A 15,564-nucleotide genomic window follows, 5' to 3' on the forward strand; every position below is an offset into this window, starting at 1 on the left:
GGCAGGTGCTGACAGTCACTGGGGACCCTGCAGGGAGAGCGGGGAGGAGATGGGGGGTCGTTGCCTGCTGCAGCACCCTGCTGAGGGAGCCAGACCCTGCTCCTGTGCACAGGGCTGTGCCCGGTTTTCCAGAGCGGGCTGAGAGGGAGCGGTGCGAAGCCCTCACCAGCTGTGATGCTCTGGTGCCTGGGGAGCATGGCCGGCTGGTCCGCAGTGCCCCAGGGACTGCGGGAAGCCATGTCACTGGGAGCATCCTCCTGGTTGCTGTGGGGACCGCAGGGGCTGCCGCGCTCCCCTCACCCCCCCGGGGCTAATTACTTCGAAGGGGTGTGGGCAGAGAGGGCCTCAGGGAGGGCTGGTGAGGAGGTGGTGCTGGCTGAGCTGTGTCTCTGCTGCCGCACAGCCTCCTTGGCCACGGCCCCAAGAACGGTCAGAGTGCGTGGAGCCGGCACGGAGCAGCCCTGGCAGCTCGGACCTTCGCACTGCCCCAGGGCGGCACAGCAGGGCAGGACCCCAGGCCTTGTGCTCGGCTGGGGGTGCGAGCACGCTGCGGGGCTGTGCCGGGGAGCGGGGGACCACAGCCCTGTGCTGGCACAGCGTACCACCCGTGGCTCTGCTGGAGCTGGGCTAATGGCATGGCTGGCGGGGGGCCAGGCTGCTGGCACAGGGCCCGCTGCCCCCTGGGGCTGGGCTGCCGAGGGGCTGCGGCACAGCCTGCCCACCACAGCCCCAGGGCCAGGCGCTCGGCCCACACCCAGCCTGGCCTGTGGCTCTCGCCCGCGATGCTGAAATCCCCAGACAGGCTGAGGTGCCCGACCGGGGCCCAGGGACCCGGCGGTCGGTGCCTGCTGCCGGGTGAGGAAGGCGCCTCTTGTCCCGCACTTGGCCCCGGAGAAGCTCATTAGCGATGCTCCCGCCCCGGTCCCTGCGGAGCGGGCAGCAAGTGCAGGAGGCTCTAATGGCTCCAAGCCGCTCTTGATGGGCCGCGATGGAGGCGGGAGCAGGAGGGGCTGTGGTTTCTGCCTCTGCCGGAGCCAGAGCTGCCTCTGCCTAGGGAAGATGCCGGGTGGGCTCCTGCTCCGGCTGCTCCTCGCCACGGCTCTGTGCCCCGGCCTCCTTGGGACAGGTACAGCACCGCTCCCGCCCCTGCTGCTCCCTGAGCCTGTCCTTGTCCCTGCTGGGGCCTTTTCCCTTGTGGGCTGCTCCCCGCTGGCCCATGATGGAGCCTGGGGGGTCTGTGCTGGGTGGTGGTGGTCCACACTGGGGATGGTGGCTGGTGGTGCTGGGGCTGTCCCGGTGGAGTGGTGGGGAATGGGAGGAGGTTCAGCATGGGGAGATGGGGGCTTTCCCCTCCCCTCTTCCGCCATCACACTCCTTGCCCGTGTTTGCCCTTGCCGGGACCATAGCGAGCACCGGAGGTCACGGCACACATGGGGCCAGGGCCACCAGCAGGCAGTGCCGGGTGGGGGCTGTGCTCAGCCGGTGCTGCCCATCGGGCTGGACCCCAGCTGCAACCCGAGCCCACCCCCAGGGACGATCCGGGGGCTCCTGTGCCATGGCGGCAAGGCCCCATGGGGCCGGGGCGCTCCCAGCCCATCCCTGCTGGGGCTGGGGAAGGCTCCGCTCCACGGTGTCCCTGCAAGGGCCACCTCTCTGGAGCTGTCAGCCTGTTCCCACCGGCACCGCGCTGGCTGCCGCCACCCCGACTCCCCACGGCGCAGCCCCGCGCCTGCCCTGTTCATGGGCTTTGTGGCCCCGGGCGGCGGGGGCTGAGCCCCGGCTCCTGGCCGCAGTCTCGGTGCAGAACCTGCACCTCTGCGAGGGCTACGCGGGCCCCGACGGCCGCTACCACCCCGGCTTCTACTGCCCGCGGCTGACCGACCCTGCTGGCCACCGCTACTGCTGCCAGGCCAGCCCGCTCGCCCTCAAGTCCTGCTGCTCCCAGCTGGCCCTGGAGGCCATCACCGGGGTGAACCTCTCCAGCCTGGCCCCCCCCGGCCTCCTCCGGTGAGTGGGGCTGCGGCCCGGCTGCGGTGCTCGGGCTGGGGCCGCGGTGCCTGGGAGGGGGCAGCACGGCTGCGGGGGCTGGCGTGGTGTCACCCCGGGGCCCGAAGCGCAGGGGTGACGGTGTGGGGGCCGTGGTGTGAGGTGTGTCCCCCCCGCAGGAACCCGCTGGCCCTGCCCTTCGTGGGGCTCTACGGCCTCCTCATCCTCCTCCTCATGGCCGTCGACCTCTTCCACTTCTACCGGACCCGGCGCTGTCGCCTCGGCCGCCTCCTGCCCCGCGCCCGCCGCCCGCCCCGCGCCCGCCCCGGGGGGCCCTGGCCCCGCTCCCGGCTGCCCCCCGGTGCCGCCGGCCCGGCGCCCCCCGGCCGGGTGTGCTGAGGGGGTCTGCGGGCGTGGGGGGGGGGTGCGGGGAGGGGGTGCCACACGGGGGGGAGGGAACGCGGGAACGGGACGTGCGGGGACACGCGGGGACACACGGACGAGGTCGCGGGCGGGCGGGGGCGGCCCCGGGGGGCGGTGATGGCGGCTCCCCCGCCCCGCCCCTTCCGCCATCGCCCCCTCCCCCGGCACGTGACGCGGGCGGTGGCGTCCGGGTTCCCCGGGCGATCGGCGGTGACGTCACGGGCAGGGCGAGCGAGGCGCGATGGAGGAGGCGGTGAGCGGGGCCCGGCGGCCGGGGCGGGACGGGACCGGCCGGGGCGGGGACGGCGGCCGCCGGGGGCTCGGGGACGGCGGCCGCCGCGGCCGGGCCGGGGGAGCGGGGCGGCGGCGGCTGCCGGGGCCAGGCCCAGGGCGCCGGAGGGGCCGGTGGCCGGGGCCCGTCGCCGGGCTCTGTCCCAGGGGCCCCGTCCCGGGCCCCTCCCCGGGGCAGCCGCCCGTGCGGGGGCCAGGGCCGTGCCCACCCCCGGCGGGCCTGTCCCAGCCGGTGTCCGTCGGCAGGTGACGGCGGGGCAGCTGCGGGAGCGGGGCAACGCGCTCTTCCAGGCGGGGGACCACGCCGCGGCCCTCGCCGCCTACACGCGGGCGCTGAGCCTCTGCGACGCCGGGCCGGAGCGAGCCGTGCTGCACCGCAACCGGGCCGCCTGCTACCTGAAGCTGGTGAGAGCCGGGAGGGTGCGTCACCGCGGCGCCTGCAGCGACCTGCCCGGCCGCCCCGGCCTGCTGGGGCTGTGCTGCTGGCGGCTGCTACGGCCACTCCGCCTTCGCCAGCCGCGGCGCCTGCGCTGGGAGGCCCTCTCGGTCCCCGGGCAGGGTGGTGTCCGTCCCTGGGCAGGACGCTGTCAGGTGTTTCCTCTGCTCACCTCTTCTCCTGGCCCTGCCCGCTGTCCTGTGCTAGCCCGTGCCCCTAGGGGGACGCCAGGGCCTGGGCAGGGCTCTCCCATCCATGTCTGGGCTGTGCCTAGGCTCTGGGGCAGTTCCCCAGGCGGTCACAGGGACTCTCATCTCCCACCATAGAACTATCTCTGAGGCAAGGCAAAATACAAGGAACTTCAGGTGTTCGGGTGGACTGGGAGCACTCAAAAAGTATCAGGGGGCCCTTAGGGCTCTTCGGGGACCCCATGAGGATTGCGTTCTGGGAAGGATGGGATGTCCTGCTGAGCTGGCTCGGTGTCTTCAGTGACACTGTTCCCATTCTCAAACCCCGCAGTCCTTTCCCTGCTCTTCTTTCTAAAAGTGGTGGGTGCTGCCTCTGCCCACAGCAGGCTGGGCTGAGCGAGGCCTGCATGGGCAGCATGTCAGGCATTTCCCTCTCACTGACTGTCTCTCTCTGCAGGAGGACTATGCCAAGGCGGAGGCTGATGCATCTAAAGGTACTGTCAGTGGTGGCTGGCAGGGGACCAGCCTCTATGTGCTGCCTGTCCAGGCAGTCCAGAGGCTCTGTGATAGATCCCCCGCTCCTCACAGCCATTGAAGCCGACGGCCGGGACATGAAGGCGCTGTTCCGTCGGAGCCAGGCGCTGCAGAAGCTGGGCCGCCTGGACCAGGCTGTCAGTGACCTGCAGCGGTGCGTGAGCCTGGAGCCCAAGAACAAGGCCTTCCAGGAGGCCCTGCGTGCCCTGGGGAGCAGCATGCACGAGAAGGTGAGCAGGGCGGCAGCATGTGGGGCTGCTGCTGCTGTGGCCCCTCCGTGGGTGCGGAGGGCTGAGGAGAGGGTGAGGGCTGAGCTGCTCTTCCTGCTCTGTCTCAGATGAAGACCATGTCCTGCACGGACTCAAAGGTGGAACAGATGTTCCAGATCTTGCTGGATTCTGAAGAAAAGGACGCGGACAAGAAGCAAAAGGTCTGAGCTCAGGGGAGCGGAGGGTGACATGGTTGGATGGCAGGGGGGAGAGGAATGGTACTCCCAGGTCAGCGCTGCAGGATGAAGGGTGCTGCCTAGGGAAGGCCAAGCGTCCTGCCAGCAGTACATGCTCCCTGGAGATTGGGAGTGCCAAACGGGATTGCCTGCGGCTGGCCAGCTGCGTCACACAAGGAGGTTTCCTGTGCATGGTGGGCTGCGTTCTGGTGGGCAGGTGACCCAGACACAACTCTCCTTTCCCAGGCTGCACAGAACCTGATTGTGCTGGCAAGAGAGGAGGCTGGAGCAGAGAAAATCTTCCAAAGCGACGGTGTGCGGCTGCTGACGCAGCTGCTCGACACGGCCAAGGCTGACCTGATGCTGGCGGCCCTGCGCACCCTGGTGGGGCTGTGCTCCGGGCACCGCTCCCGGGTAGGTCCAAACATAGCCCAGCTCTCCTGCATGACAGGGCCTGGCCCAGGGGAAGTCAATGTTGAGGAGGCTGCGAAGGGAGCCAGGCAGGGGAGGGCTGCTGACCTCCGCCTGCATCTGGCTGCAGCTCTGCCGAGCAGAGGAGAGTGGCCAGCAGGTCGAGGGAGGTGATTCTACCCCTCCACTCTGCTCTGGTGAGACCCCACCTGGAGTACTGCGTCCAGCTTTGGAGTCTGCAATATAAGAAGGACACGGACCTGTTCGAATGGGTCCAGAGGAGGGCCATGAAGATGCTCTGAGGGCTGGAGTACCTCTCCTATGAAGACAGGCTGAGACAGTTGGGGTTGTTCAGCCTGAAGAAGAGAAGGCTCCGCGGAGGCCTTAGAGCAGCCTTCCAGTACCTAAAGGGGGCTACAGGAAGGATGGGGGGGGCTCTTTATAAGGGAGTATAGCAAGAGGATGAGGGGTAATAGTTTTAAACTAAAAGAGGGGAAATTTAGATGAGATCTCAGGAAGAAGTTCTTTGCTGTGAGGGTGGTGAGCCCCTGGCCCAGGTTGCCCAGAGAAGCTGTGGCTGCCCCATCCCTGGAGGGGTTCAAGGCCAGGCTGGACGGGGCTTGGAGCAACCTGGGCTGGTGGGAGGTGTCCCTGCCCGGGGCAGGGGGGTTGGAACTGGATGGTCTTTAAGGTCCCTCCCAACCCAAACCATTCTATGATTCTATGACAAGGAACTGTCCTGATAATGTGCCAAGGCTTCCCTGGAGTCTCCAGCAGACAGCTGTGCTTGTACCTGCAGACCATGGCCATCCTGGCAGAGCTGGGGGCCCCTCGTCTCTCGGCGGTGCTGGGTGTGGAGCATGAGCAGGTTTCCCTGGCTGCCTGCAATCTTCTGCACGTGATGTTTGATTCCCTGAAGGAGGGGCTGCAGAAGGATTTCCGTGGCAAGGAGGATGCGGTGGTGCTGGGTGAGTGCCTGCTGCCCCGGCTGGCGTGGGGTGGGGAGCGCGCCTTGGAGGGGTGCTGAGGTTCTTCTCCCGCTGCCCGCCTTGTCACTGCTCCCTGCTGCAGAGCCGGGGCTCTGGTCCAGGGCTAATACAAGGTTGAGCTGGGAGGCAGGAACCCCTGGTCATGGCAGTGTCTCCTGCCAGCCGCACCACGGCAGGGGTGAGGCCTGTGCCCAGGGTGCTGACTGCTGGGCACCATCTCTTCTGGAAGATTCCTCCAAGGACCTGAAACTGCTGATCAAGCACCTGCTGGAGCTGTTAGCTCTGGAAGGGGCCTCTGCGCACGGCCGTGACAACGCTCTCAACCTGCTCATCAAGGTGGTGCCCAGGAAGTCGCCGAAGGAGACCAACAACAGCATGAGCCTCTGGGTGATCGACCAGGGTGAGCAGAACAGCCTGCAGCGTCCCGCTGGGGCATCGCGCCCCTCTGCCTCGGGGTGGCACGCACCTTGGCTCCACCTGTGCACCCCCTTTTGCTCTTCAGTGGGTGTTTGACCTCCATGTCCTCCTAGGCCTGAAGAAGATCCTGGAGGTGGGGAGCACAGTGTGCGGCACCCCGGGCAGCCTGCCTGTGACAGAGAACAGCCGGATGAGCGCCTCCGTTCTGCTGAGCAAGCTTTATGATGACCTGAAATGTGATGCTGAGAGGGAGAACTTCCACCACTTGTGCGAGGACTACGTTAGGTGAGCACGGGTGTCCCTGGGGCAGAAGGCGGATTCAGTCCCATACAGCTAGCAGCCCTCTGGGGAAGTGGCAGCCCCCCTATCCCCAGATCTTTTTGTTCTTGGTGATAGAAGCAGATTACAGACCCACCAGCGACCTGCCGTGCAGGGGTTCAGCAGGTGGGGCTGTGTGTGGCTGAAGGCGGTGGGTGGGATCAGCCTTATCCTTCCCGGTGGTCTTCTGCAGGAGCTGGTTCGAAGGGCATGAGCTGGCTGGGAAGCTGCGGGCCATCCAGACGGTGTCGTGCCTGCTGCAGGGCCCCTCGGATGCTGGGAACAGGGTACTGGAGCTGGAGGGAATCATGGACAGCGTGCTGTCCCTCTGCGCCTCCGTCTCTGAGGCCCACCAGCTGGTAGCAGTGGAGGCGCTGATCCACGCTGCCGACAAGGCCAAACGTGCCTCCTTTATCACTGCCAACGGCGTCAGCCTGCTCAAGGAGATCTACAAGCACAGCGAGAGGGACAGCATCCGCATCCGGGCGCTGGTGGTGAGTGTGATGGGAGCACAGCGGGACAGGAGGGGCGGTGGTGCTGGGCAGGCTGTAGCTGCAGGGTCCGCAGCGCTCTCCCCTCCCTGCTAGGGGGGCTCTTGGAGGTGCGTTGGGGTGACCGTGGCCATCCGGGCTCTGACGCTCTGCTCCTGGATGCAGGGTCTCTGCAAGCTGGGATCCGCCGGAGGCACGGACTTCAGCATGAAGCAGTTTGCCGAGGGCTCCACGATGAAATTGGCCAAGCAGTGCCGCAAGTGAGTGCTGCGGGGTGTGTGGGAGGGGGGGCTGGGCAGGGTGCCCCACGGCCAGGGCTCACCGGGCCCCTCTTGACAGGTGGCTCTGCAATGAGACGATCGATGCGGGCACGCGGCGCTGGGCGGTGGAGGGCCTGGCCTACCTCACCTTCGACGCGGATGTCAAGGAGGAGTTCGTGGAGGACAAGGCAGCGATGCAGGCCATGTTCCACCTGGCCAAGGTGCGTGCTGAGCGCTGCGGCAGGGACCCAGGCTGGTGGGCACCCTGGCACTGGGGAAACGTGGCGGAGGGGGTTGTGGGGCTGGGGTGTGTGGAAGGGCCCAGTGGTGCTGGGTGGGCTCGAGCTCTGGCCTGTTCTCCCCGTCGGGGGTGTGATGGGTGCCCCATTATCGCTGCAGTCGGAGGACAGGAGCGTGCTCTACGCCGTCGCCTCCACGCTAGTGAACTGCACCAACAGCTATGACCATGAGGAGCCGGACCCCCAGATGCTGGAGCTGGCCAAGTACGCCAAGCAGCACATTCCGGAGCAGCACCCCAAGGTGAGCAGGGCACGGCCCTTCTCGGGAGCTGCTGGGAGCCCTGGCTCCAGAGGAGAGCGTGTGGGTGCGTGTCATGGTTTGGGGACAGAGCCAGGGGTCCTGAGTGGGGACAGGGTGTCCTGGGGCCTTCAGGGGTGAGGTGGGAGACTTCACAGCGCATGGCGGCAGGTGGCAAACTAGTGCCACCGAGCTGAGTGGTGACCCTGCCTCTGGGACAGGACAAGCCGGACTTCGTGAAGCGCCGGGTGCGGAAGCTGCTGGCGGCTGGTGTGGTGTCTGCTCTGGCCTGCATGGTGAAGAGCGAGAACCCGGCGCTCACCAACTCCTGCCGGGAGCTGATCTCCAGGTACGGGCGTGCGGGGGGTGGCAGGGAGAGGGCTGGGTTCTGAGGCTCCCGGTGTCCTGCTGGTGCCTGTGGTGAGTGCAAGCTCCCAGGAGAAGAAAGGGGATGTCCGGGAGTCCCGTGCAGCCTGGGCATGCTGTGGGTGTCTGGGTGCTCCAGGTGCTCTCACTTTGTCCCTAGAGTGTTCCTGGCGCTGGTGGAGGAGGCGGAGGACCGGGGCGGTGTGGTCGCACAAGGAGGAGGCAAGGTGAGGGGACAGGACCCACTGTGCCTGCGCCACTCAGTGGGGCTCTGGGGAGGGCTGTGGTCTGGCGGGGGACGGCACTGGCTCCCTCGTTCAGGAGATATGGGGAAGCTGGGGCTCCTCCGAGCTGGCTGCAGGACTGGCTGCTGTGTCTGCGCCTGCAGGCTCTCATCCCGCTGTCCCTGGAGGGCACCGAGGTGGGGCAGACCAAGGCAGCTCAGGCCCTGGCCAAGATCACCATCACCTCCAACCCGGAGATGGCGTTCCCTGGAGAGCGGGTGAGTGTCGCTGCTGTGGGCTGGGGGATGGATCTGCCAAGCAGGGGCCCTGTGGGGGCAGTCGGGGCTGCGCAGGGGCTTACGTGGGAGCAGCAGTGGACACAGACGCCCCCCCTCCGCACCGCAGGAACTGCTGGCACGAGTGTGCCCTTCCCTGGGGAGCAGGAGGTGGCAAGACCCCTGGTGTTCCCCACAAGGGCCCCATGGCCTAGACCTGGCCACAGGAGCCGCTCTGCCTTTGGGCTGGGCTCGGGGCTCCCTGCACCCCCTGCTCCACAGGGTGCAGAGTCCTTGCCCCTCGCTCAGGGCTTGAGCCCTGCCCTGCTCTCTGCGCAGATCTACGAGGTGATCCGACCCCTGGTAAGCCTTCTGCACCTTCAGCGCACAGGCCTGGAGAACTTCGAGGGGCTGATGGCGTTAACCAACCTGGCTGGCATCAGCGAGAGGCTGCGGTAGGGGCCAGCGGAGCTGGACTGGGCGGGAGGGGAGAGGGGGGCCTGTGTGTCCCTGTCTGTGCCGGAGGTGTGCTGGCCTGGGCAGGGAGTGCTCACGCACGCCCCGCCGCAGGCAGAAGATCCTGAAGGAGAAGGCTGTGCCCATGATCGAGGGGTACATGTTTGAGGAGCACGAGCTGATCCGGCTGGCTGCCACGGAGTGCATGTGCAACATGGCCATGAGCAAGGAGGTGAGGACCAGGCTGGGGTGGGCCGGGCCTCTGCCCGGGCTGCTGGCCCCCGTACCCCCACTGCCCCCTTCTCCTCCTCCTCCTCCTCCTCTGCAGGTGCAGGAGCTGTTCCTGGCCGAGGGCAGTGACCGGCTGAAGCTGATGGTCCTGTACAGCGGGGAGGAGGATGAGAAGCTGCGGCGGGCAGCCTCGGGGACCCTGGCCATGCTGACTGCCCTGCACCCCCCCATCTGCAAGCGCATCCCCCAGGTGGTGAGTACACAGCGGTGGGGTTGGGGCACCTGGGCTGCCTGGGACAGCACCCAGGGTCCCATATAACCTCTCCTGGTGCCCTAGGGCTGTGTCCCAGCACTGGCCCTGGGAGACGGAGCAACCCGTGCTGGCCTCAGCCTGACTCTGAGCCAGGGCTGAGGGTCTTGGGGGCCATCAGGGTGGTGGGGAGCTGGCCCCCCTCTCGTAGGGGGCAGTGCTGAGGGTGGCCCCGTTCCCCCGCAGACGGTGCACTGGCTGGAGATCCTGCAGGCCCTGCTGCTGAGCCCCAGCGTGGAGCTGCAGCACCGCGGGGCCGTGGTGGTGATGAACATGATGGCGGCCGAGCGGGAGGTGGCTGAGCAGCTCATGGCTAGCGAGATGCTGGAGATCCTCTCGGTGCTGGCCAAGGACAAGGACAAGCCGCGCGTGGCCCAGGCGGCCAAGGATAGCCTGGCGCAGGCCGTGGCTTACGGCCTCATCAAGCCTAACCCCGGCCAGGAGTGAGGGCCAGCCGGGGCTGAGCACGCTGCGCGGGCTGGTTTCACTGCTGCTCCGGCACCGCCGTCCCCGGCCGGGGACACAGGGACACGGCTGCCCACGGGGGCTGGCACGCTGCTGCCCCGGGGACACGGCTGCCGCCCCGGGGCCGGGGGGAGGATGGGGCTCGCCGCTGCCACCACCACCGACTGCCTTAACCGGGGGGGCCGGCCCGGGGCCCTGCGCCGTTGGGCCCGGTATGGCGGGGGGGCCCGCCCGGTGTCACCGCACTAAAGCTGCTCTTGGACCACGGCCCGGCCTCTGTCTGTCCCTCCCTCTGCCGCCCGCTCCCGGCCCCTCCCGCCCGGCCCAGGCCCCTCCCGCCCCGGCCCAGGCCCCGCCCGCCCCGCCATGGCGGCTCCGCGCCTCGCCTGGCTCGTCTTCGGCTTCAGCACGGAGGAGGCGGCGGGGGAGCCGGGCCCGGGCCCGGGGCCGCGGCGGCTGGAGTCGGGCCCCGAGGGGATCCGCCGCCTGTGGCCCGCCTGGAGCTACCTGGTGGTGGAGACCGGTGAGCGCCCGCCGGGTGCCCGGTTCCCCCGCGCTGCCCCGGCGCGGCGGGGCCCCGTTCCCCGCTTCATCCCCCGCCGTCCCGGTCCGCCCCGTCCCCTGATGCCGGACCCCCGCGATGGAGCCCCCCAGTCTCCCTTAGCCCCGGTTCCCCCGGGATGTCCCCGCCTTCCCCCTCCCGCCCGGCGGTGCTGGTCCCCACGGGACACGTGTGTGTGTGCGGGGGTCCCCGCGATGCCGGTGCTGCCGGGTGTCCCCGGGATGCGCCCCCCCGCCCCCCAGCGGTGACGGTCCCCCCCGGATGTCCGCGTCCCCTGAGATGCTCCCCCCTCCTCGGCGGTGCCAGTCCCCCCGGGATGTTCCCCCCGCTCCTCCCCGCGCCGGTCCCCCTGGGAAGTCCCCGTCCCTCCGGGATGTCGCGTCGTCCCCCCGCAATGCCGGTGCCCCCGGGATGTCCCGGTGTCCCCCTAGTGTCGGTCTCCCCGGGAAGTCCCCATGTCCCCTCCAGTGCCGGTCCCCCCTCCCTGTCCCCATCGCCCTGGGATGTCCCCGTGTCCCCTCAGTGCCGGTCTCCCCGGGACGTCCCCGTCCGTCCCCCCCCATTACCGGTCCCCCCCTCCCCGCCCCTCGGGATGTCCCCGTGTCCCCCCAGTGCCGGTCTCCCCGGGAAGTCCCTGTGTCCCCTCCAGTGCCGGTCCCCCCCCTCCCTGTCCCCATCGCCCTGGGATGTTCCCGTGTCCCTCCGGTGCCCGCCCCCCCGGGATGTCCCCTTCTCCGCCCGCCCCCCCCGTCCCGTGCCGGTCTCCCTTCCCCGACCCTCGGGATGTCCCCGTGTCCCCCCAGTGCCGGTCTCCCCGGGACGTCCCCGTCCCCGTCCGTCCTCCCCCATTACCGGTCCCCCCCTCCCCGCCCCGCGCCCGGGCGCTGACGGCGCGGCTGCGGCAGGCGCGGGGCTGGAGCTGCGGAGCGCGGGGCTGCGGCGGCGGCTGCGGGGCTGGGCCGAGGCGCTGCCCTCCGAGACGCACCTGGTGCTGCGGGGCCCGGCGGGGGCGCGCGCCTGGCGGCGGGCGGCGGCGCTGCGGGGCGAGCTGCGGGGGGAGCCCGCCTGGAGCCGGGCCCTGCCGCCGGAGCCCCGCCGCCCCGCGCCGCTGCCGCTGCTGCCCGGCGGCGGCTTCGCCACCCCGCGGCCGCCCTTCTTCGCCCCGCTGCCCGCGGGGGGTGCGCGCCCGCCGGCTCGCCCTGGGCCACGAACACGCCCTGGCGCTGGGCGACGCCGGGCAGGTCCACGCGTGGGGCGGCGGCAGGTGAGCGCGGGGCGGGGGGCGCGGACACAGGGTACCCACCGCGGGAAGGGCGCAAGGGACGGGGTGGGGACGGGAGGGGTGCGGGGGGTATGACGGGGGCGCGGGGGGGGAGCGGGAGGAGGCGGGCAGCGGGGTCGGGGGGCGGTCGGGAGGGAAGGCTGCGGCAGGCGGGGCCGAGGGGATGCGGGGACGGGGGCTGAGCGTCCCGGGGAGGGGACGAAGAGAGAACGTTGTGGGGGGGCAAAAAGGACGCTGGGGAGGATGGGGGGATACGGGAGGGGATGCGGGGGATGCAGATGAGAGGATGCTGGGGGTCACCTCAGGGGCTGAGTCCCCCCCCCCGCATTAGCTTGCAGGCTCAAGGTTCAAGTCTCTGTAGTGCTGATTAGTCAACACAGTAAAATAACGTAATGAAGCAATTACCCAATCAGTAAACTAATTGACTAGTGAACACACCGCTCATCGCTTCATGATCCTGTTAGTCTTCATGCTGTTGCATGTAATTATTGAGCTACAATTAATAACTCTTAAGCGATGTTGATTACATACAACTGTTACAGCCCTTTCTCCTTTCCCTCCTGCACCGCCTGGTGTTAGAGCGCAAGTCTGTCCCTCCTTACCTTGCCACGCTGCCTGGTGCCAGGGACGGGGGGCTGGGGGGCGCAGAGGGGCTCAGGGCCGGGGCTGGGGGGTGCGGCAGGGCCAGGGGTGTTGGGGTGTTGGGGTGCAGGCCCATCCCTCCTTACCCTCCTGCATCACTTGGCGTCAGGGTGCGAGTCCATCTTGGCTCGGCTCCCCCATACCACCTCTTCAGCCCAGCGGTGCGATGGGGGGCCGGTGGGTCATCCCCGATACTCTGTCCTGTTGGGCCCAGTTTTGCTACTTGTACCCAAATTTGACATGTCTCACACTGTCACTAAGCAATCTCGGGCTCCTCCATCATTGCTGATGGGTGTGCTCTTGCTGGAGGGTGCTCCCAGACATACCCCCCACCCACCGCACCTCCCCCAGCTGCCTGCCTCTTCCCCCCCTGCCCCCCCCCCCCCCCACCTCCCCCAGCTGCCTGCCTCTTCCCCCCCTGCCCCCCCCCCCCCCCCACTGCACAGTGTGTCCCCCTGCGCCCATGGCCGGTCCCTCTGAGTGCCAGCACGTCCCCCCCACACCCCCAGTGCAGGCAGCCTGGGTCACTGCTTCTGGGGTGTGCTGGCCCTGCCATGCCCCCCCGGTCCCCACGCACCCCTCCCACCCTCACTGGCCCATGGGCCCCCAGGCAGCCCCCTCTCCTCTGTCGGTGGTGGGGCTGCAGCTCCTGTGGGTTCTTCTGGCTTGTGGCCCTGCCAGGGCAGCCTCTGAGGACACTCAGGTCTCTCTGGGTGACCACTGGGGTCCCTGCAAGTCCCTTCTGGGTGAAGCTGCTGCAGGTTTTAGGGTAACCAGACAAGTAACAACCCCCACCCACCCCCCCCCCCCCGCCGGGTCTGGCCCCCTGCACTGCCCCTGTTGTACCCAGCACTATGGTGCAGGATGATAAAGGTCAGTGGCTGCAGCACTGTGGGAAAGCGATGGCAGATCAGTGAGGAGGACGGTAAACATGCACAAGGGACTCGCGTGCGCGGTGCTGGAAAACTCATACATCACACTGTTGTTTAGTCTTATGTGCTCGACAAGTAGAACGCCTGCACTGAGATAAAGCAGGCCTGGAAGGACTTGGGGCACCTTATCGACCATGCCTGAGATTCCTGCTCTGCTGTTGAAGACGAACAAAATAGAGTGGGGGGGGAAAAAAAAAAAACCCACCTCTGCCTGAATCATTGGCTTGCCCACGCAGGGAGGGTTTTTCTCACATCTCAGCTTGTGGGTCCAGGGCCCACGGCCCTACCTGCCTTGTGTGCCTGCCGCATGAAATGCTCCTTGTGTCGGCTGGTGCCACCACCCCACACACAAGCCCAGCTTGCCCCCGGTGGGATCCCCTGGTTTCACTTCCAGGCTTGGGGCCCCCCCGCTGCACCCCCGGCCTTTGGGACACGGCAGCAACTCGGGCAGCAGGGGCTTGGATGAGGGCTGGAGGGCAATGGGGTGCGGGAGATGATGGACGGATGAATGTCTGTCCGTGTGTGTCTCCCCACAGGCACGGGCAGCTCGGCCACGGGACGCTGGAGTCGGAGCTGCAGCCGCGGCTGGTGGAGGCGTTGGCGGGCGTGCCGATGCAGGCAGTGGCGGCCGGCGGGTGGCATTCGGCCAGCGTCAGCGGTGAGGGGCCATGCTGGGTGCGGGTGGTCGGGGCGGCCGGCGGCAGGACCCGTCCCCGTGCTGGGGCTGTCCCATGCCCCTGGTGCCGGGGCAGCCCAGTGCCCGGTGCCGTGCCACACACGGTCAGTGCTGGTGCCCCCGGAGCACCCAGCCGCCACAGCACGGTGCAGGGCTGAGCTCTGCTCCGGGGCCCGCCCCCGATGCTCCCCGTCCCGCAGAGGCCGGAGACCTCTATGTGTGGGGCTGGAATGAGTCAGGGCAGCTGGCTCTGCCCTCCAAGGCGCTGGCAGAAGAGCGGGCGCAGGACGGGGACGCGGGTGCAGGTGAGGATGCTGCCCGTCGGGCCCTGCGGATGCAGGCGGTGCCAGCAGCTCTCAGCGGGGCCCGGTCACTGCCGGGAGCTGAGGGTGGGCTCGTCCCCAGGGGACACCATGCTGACGCCCCGTCGGGAGCAGCCGGCTGCCGAGGGCACCGCGTTCATTTCCATCCAGGCGTTCCCGGCGTTGCTGGATCTGCCGCAGGACCTGGAGGTCACCGAGGTCAGCTGCGGGTCCCGGCACACGGCCGTCGTCACACGTGAGTGCCCGGCTCTTGCCAGCGGGGTGGCGGGTGGCACTGCGGCCCTCGGTGACGCATGGGGTGGCTGAGGGGGGCTGGGGCTCCCCGGGAGCCAGCAGCCCCCGGCGCTGGCTGACGGGGGCCGTCTGTCCCCTTTGCAGGAGGCGGGGAGCTCTACACCTGGGGCTGGGGTAAGTGGTGCCTTTGCTCTGGGATGGACACCCCCCAGGACCAGCTTTTGTTTGCCGCTGCCTTACCCTTGGCTGCTATTACTTGTATAATGATTTATTTTATCGCTGTGAGGTTTCATAGCAGAGCTCTTCCGCGGGTTCCCAGCCGCAGCCGTTCGTACCGGGGTGCTCTCACATTTCCTCCCTGGTCCCCAAAGGCCTGGGGAGCCATCGCCCCGCGAGGGCCGAGGCCACACCGTGGCACGACTGTGGTGTCCGCAGGCAAATACGGGCAGCTGGGACACGGGGACAACAGCAGCTCGGACCAGCCGCGTCGCGTCGAGTACCTGGTGGCCGAGGGCTTGCAGGCAGAGGAAGTGGTGTGCGGGCCCTGGACCACCTACGTCCATGTGCTGGAGCCATGAGGGGCCCAAAGTCCCCCCCCACCCCCCACGGCTGCTTGCGGCGAGGAAGACACGGGCGAGCTCTGCTCCTGCACGTCTGCTGGTGAGACCGGCCCCAGCCCGGCTCTGTCCCCAGGGATGGCGCCGGGGGCCCCTCAGGCCAGGATCAGCCGGGTTTAGCCCACGGTGAACTGAACTCAGCCCCTGGAGCTGGGCTGTGCCTGACCCTGCCCGGGCTGCAGCTACGCAAGTGCTAAGGACAACCGAGGGAGGGCTGAACGTATTTATTACATCTGCTTTTCC

At 68.5% G+C, this 15,564-nt stretch overlaps 3 protein-coding genes across 3 annotated transcripts; all 3 read left to right on the forward strand.

Annotated features, from left to right (window-relative positions):
- Window positions 1-1,059: 1,059 nt before the first annotated feature.
- LOC128914912 (protein shisa-like-1a) lies at window positions 1,060-2,292 on the forward strand (the record flags this gene model as incomplete). The annotated part of the gene is made up of 3 exons (XM_054214623.1): window positions 1,060-1,126; window positions 1,794-2,007; window positions 2,166-2,292. Coding segments are annotated over exons 1-3 (408 nt in total), but the record flags the coding sequence as incomplete, so codon positions are not given.
- A 294-nt stretch (window positions 2,293-2,586) lies between these two features.
- On the forward strand, window positions 2,587-10,313 carry UNC45A (unc-45 myosin chaperone A). Its single transcript, XM_054215303.1, has 20 exons — window positions 2,587-2,662; window positions 2,947-3,105; window positions 3,782-3,818; window positions 3,913-4,088; window positions 4,196-4,288; window positions 4,550-4,717; window positions 5,514-5,682; window positions 5,933-6,103; window positions 6,234-6,405; window positions 6,632-6,932; window positions 7,095-7,189; window positions 7,269-7,410; window positions 7,589-7,729; window positions 7,948-8,075; window positions 8,253-8,319; window positions 8,481-8,594; window positions 8,931-9,046; window positions 9,162-9,279; window positions 9,376-9,531; window positions 9,775-10,313. Exons 1-20 carry the CDS (start codon window positions 2,651-2,653, stop codon window positions 10,033-10,035), a joined length of 2,796 nt encoding a protein of 931 aa, XP_054071278.1. The 5' UTR covers window positions 2,587-2,650; the 3' UTR covers window positions 10,036-10,313.
- Window positions 10,314-10,416: 103 nt separating this feature from the next.
- RCCD1 (RCC1 domain containing 1) lies at window positions 10,417-15,417 on the forward strand. Its single transcript, XM_054213896.1, is given in 8 exon segments — window positions 10,417-10,576; window positions 11,521-11,789; window positions 11,791-11,879; window positions 14,008-14,129; window positions 14,348-14,452; window positions 14,553-14,705; window positions 14,849-14,878; window positions 15,140-15,417. Coding segments are annotated over 8 exon segments (1,068 nt in total). The 5' UTR covers window positions 10,417-10,419; the 3' UTR covers window positions 15,283-15,417.
- Window positions 15,418-15,564: the final 147 nt, after the last annotated feature.

This window comes from Rissa tridactyla, chromosome 9 (assembly GCF_028500815.1).
Source record: "Rissa tridactyla isolate bRisTri1 chromosome 9, bRisTri1.patW.cur.20221130, whole genome shotgun sequence".
Classification (NCBI taxonomy): domain Eukaryota; kingdom Metazoa; phylum Chordata; class Aves; order Charadriiformes; family Laridae; genus Rissa; species Rissa tridactyla.

Bases quoted from the DNA above. Each gene is read 5' to 3' on its own strand.
- UNC45A (XM_054215303.1), top strand. The intron at 3,106-3,781 runs GTGAGAGCCGGG...CTCTCTCTGCAG, and splicing joins CCGCCTGCTACCTGAAGCTG to GAGGACTATGCCAAGGCGGA. The intron at 4,089-4,195 runs GTGAGCAGGGCG...GCTCTGTCTCAG, and splicing joins GGAGCAGCATGCACGAGAAG to ATGAAGACCATGTCCTGCAC.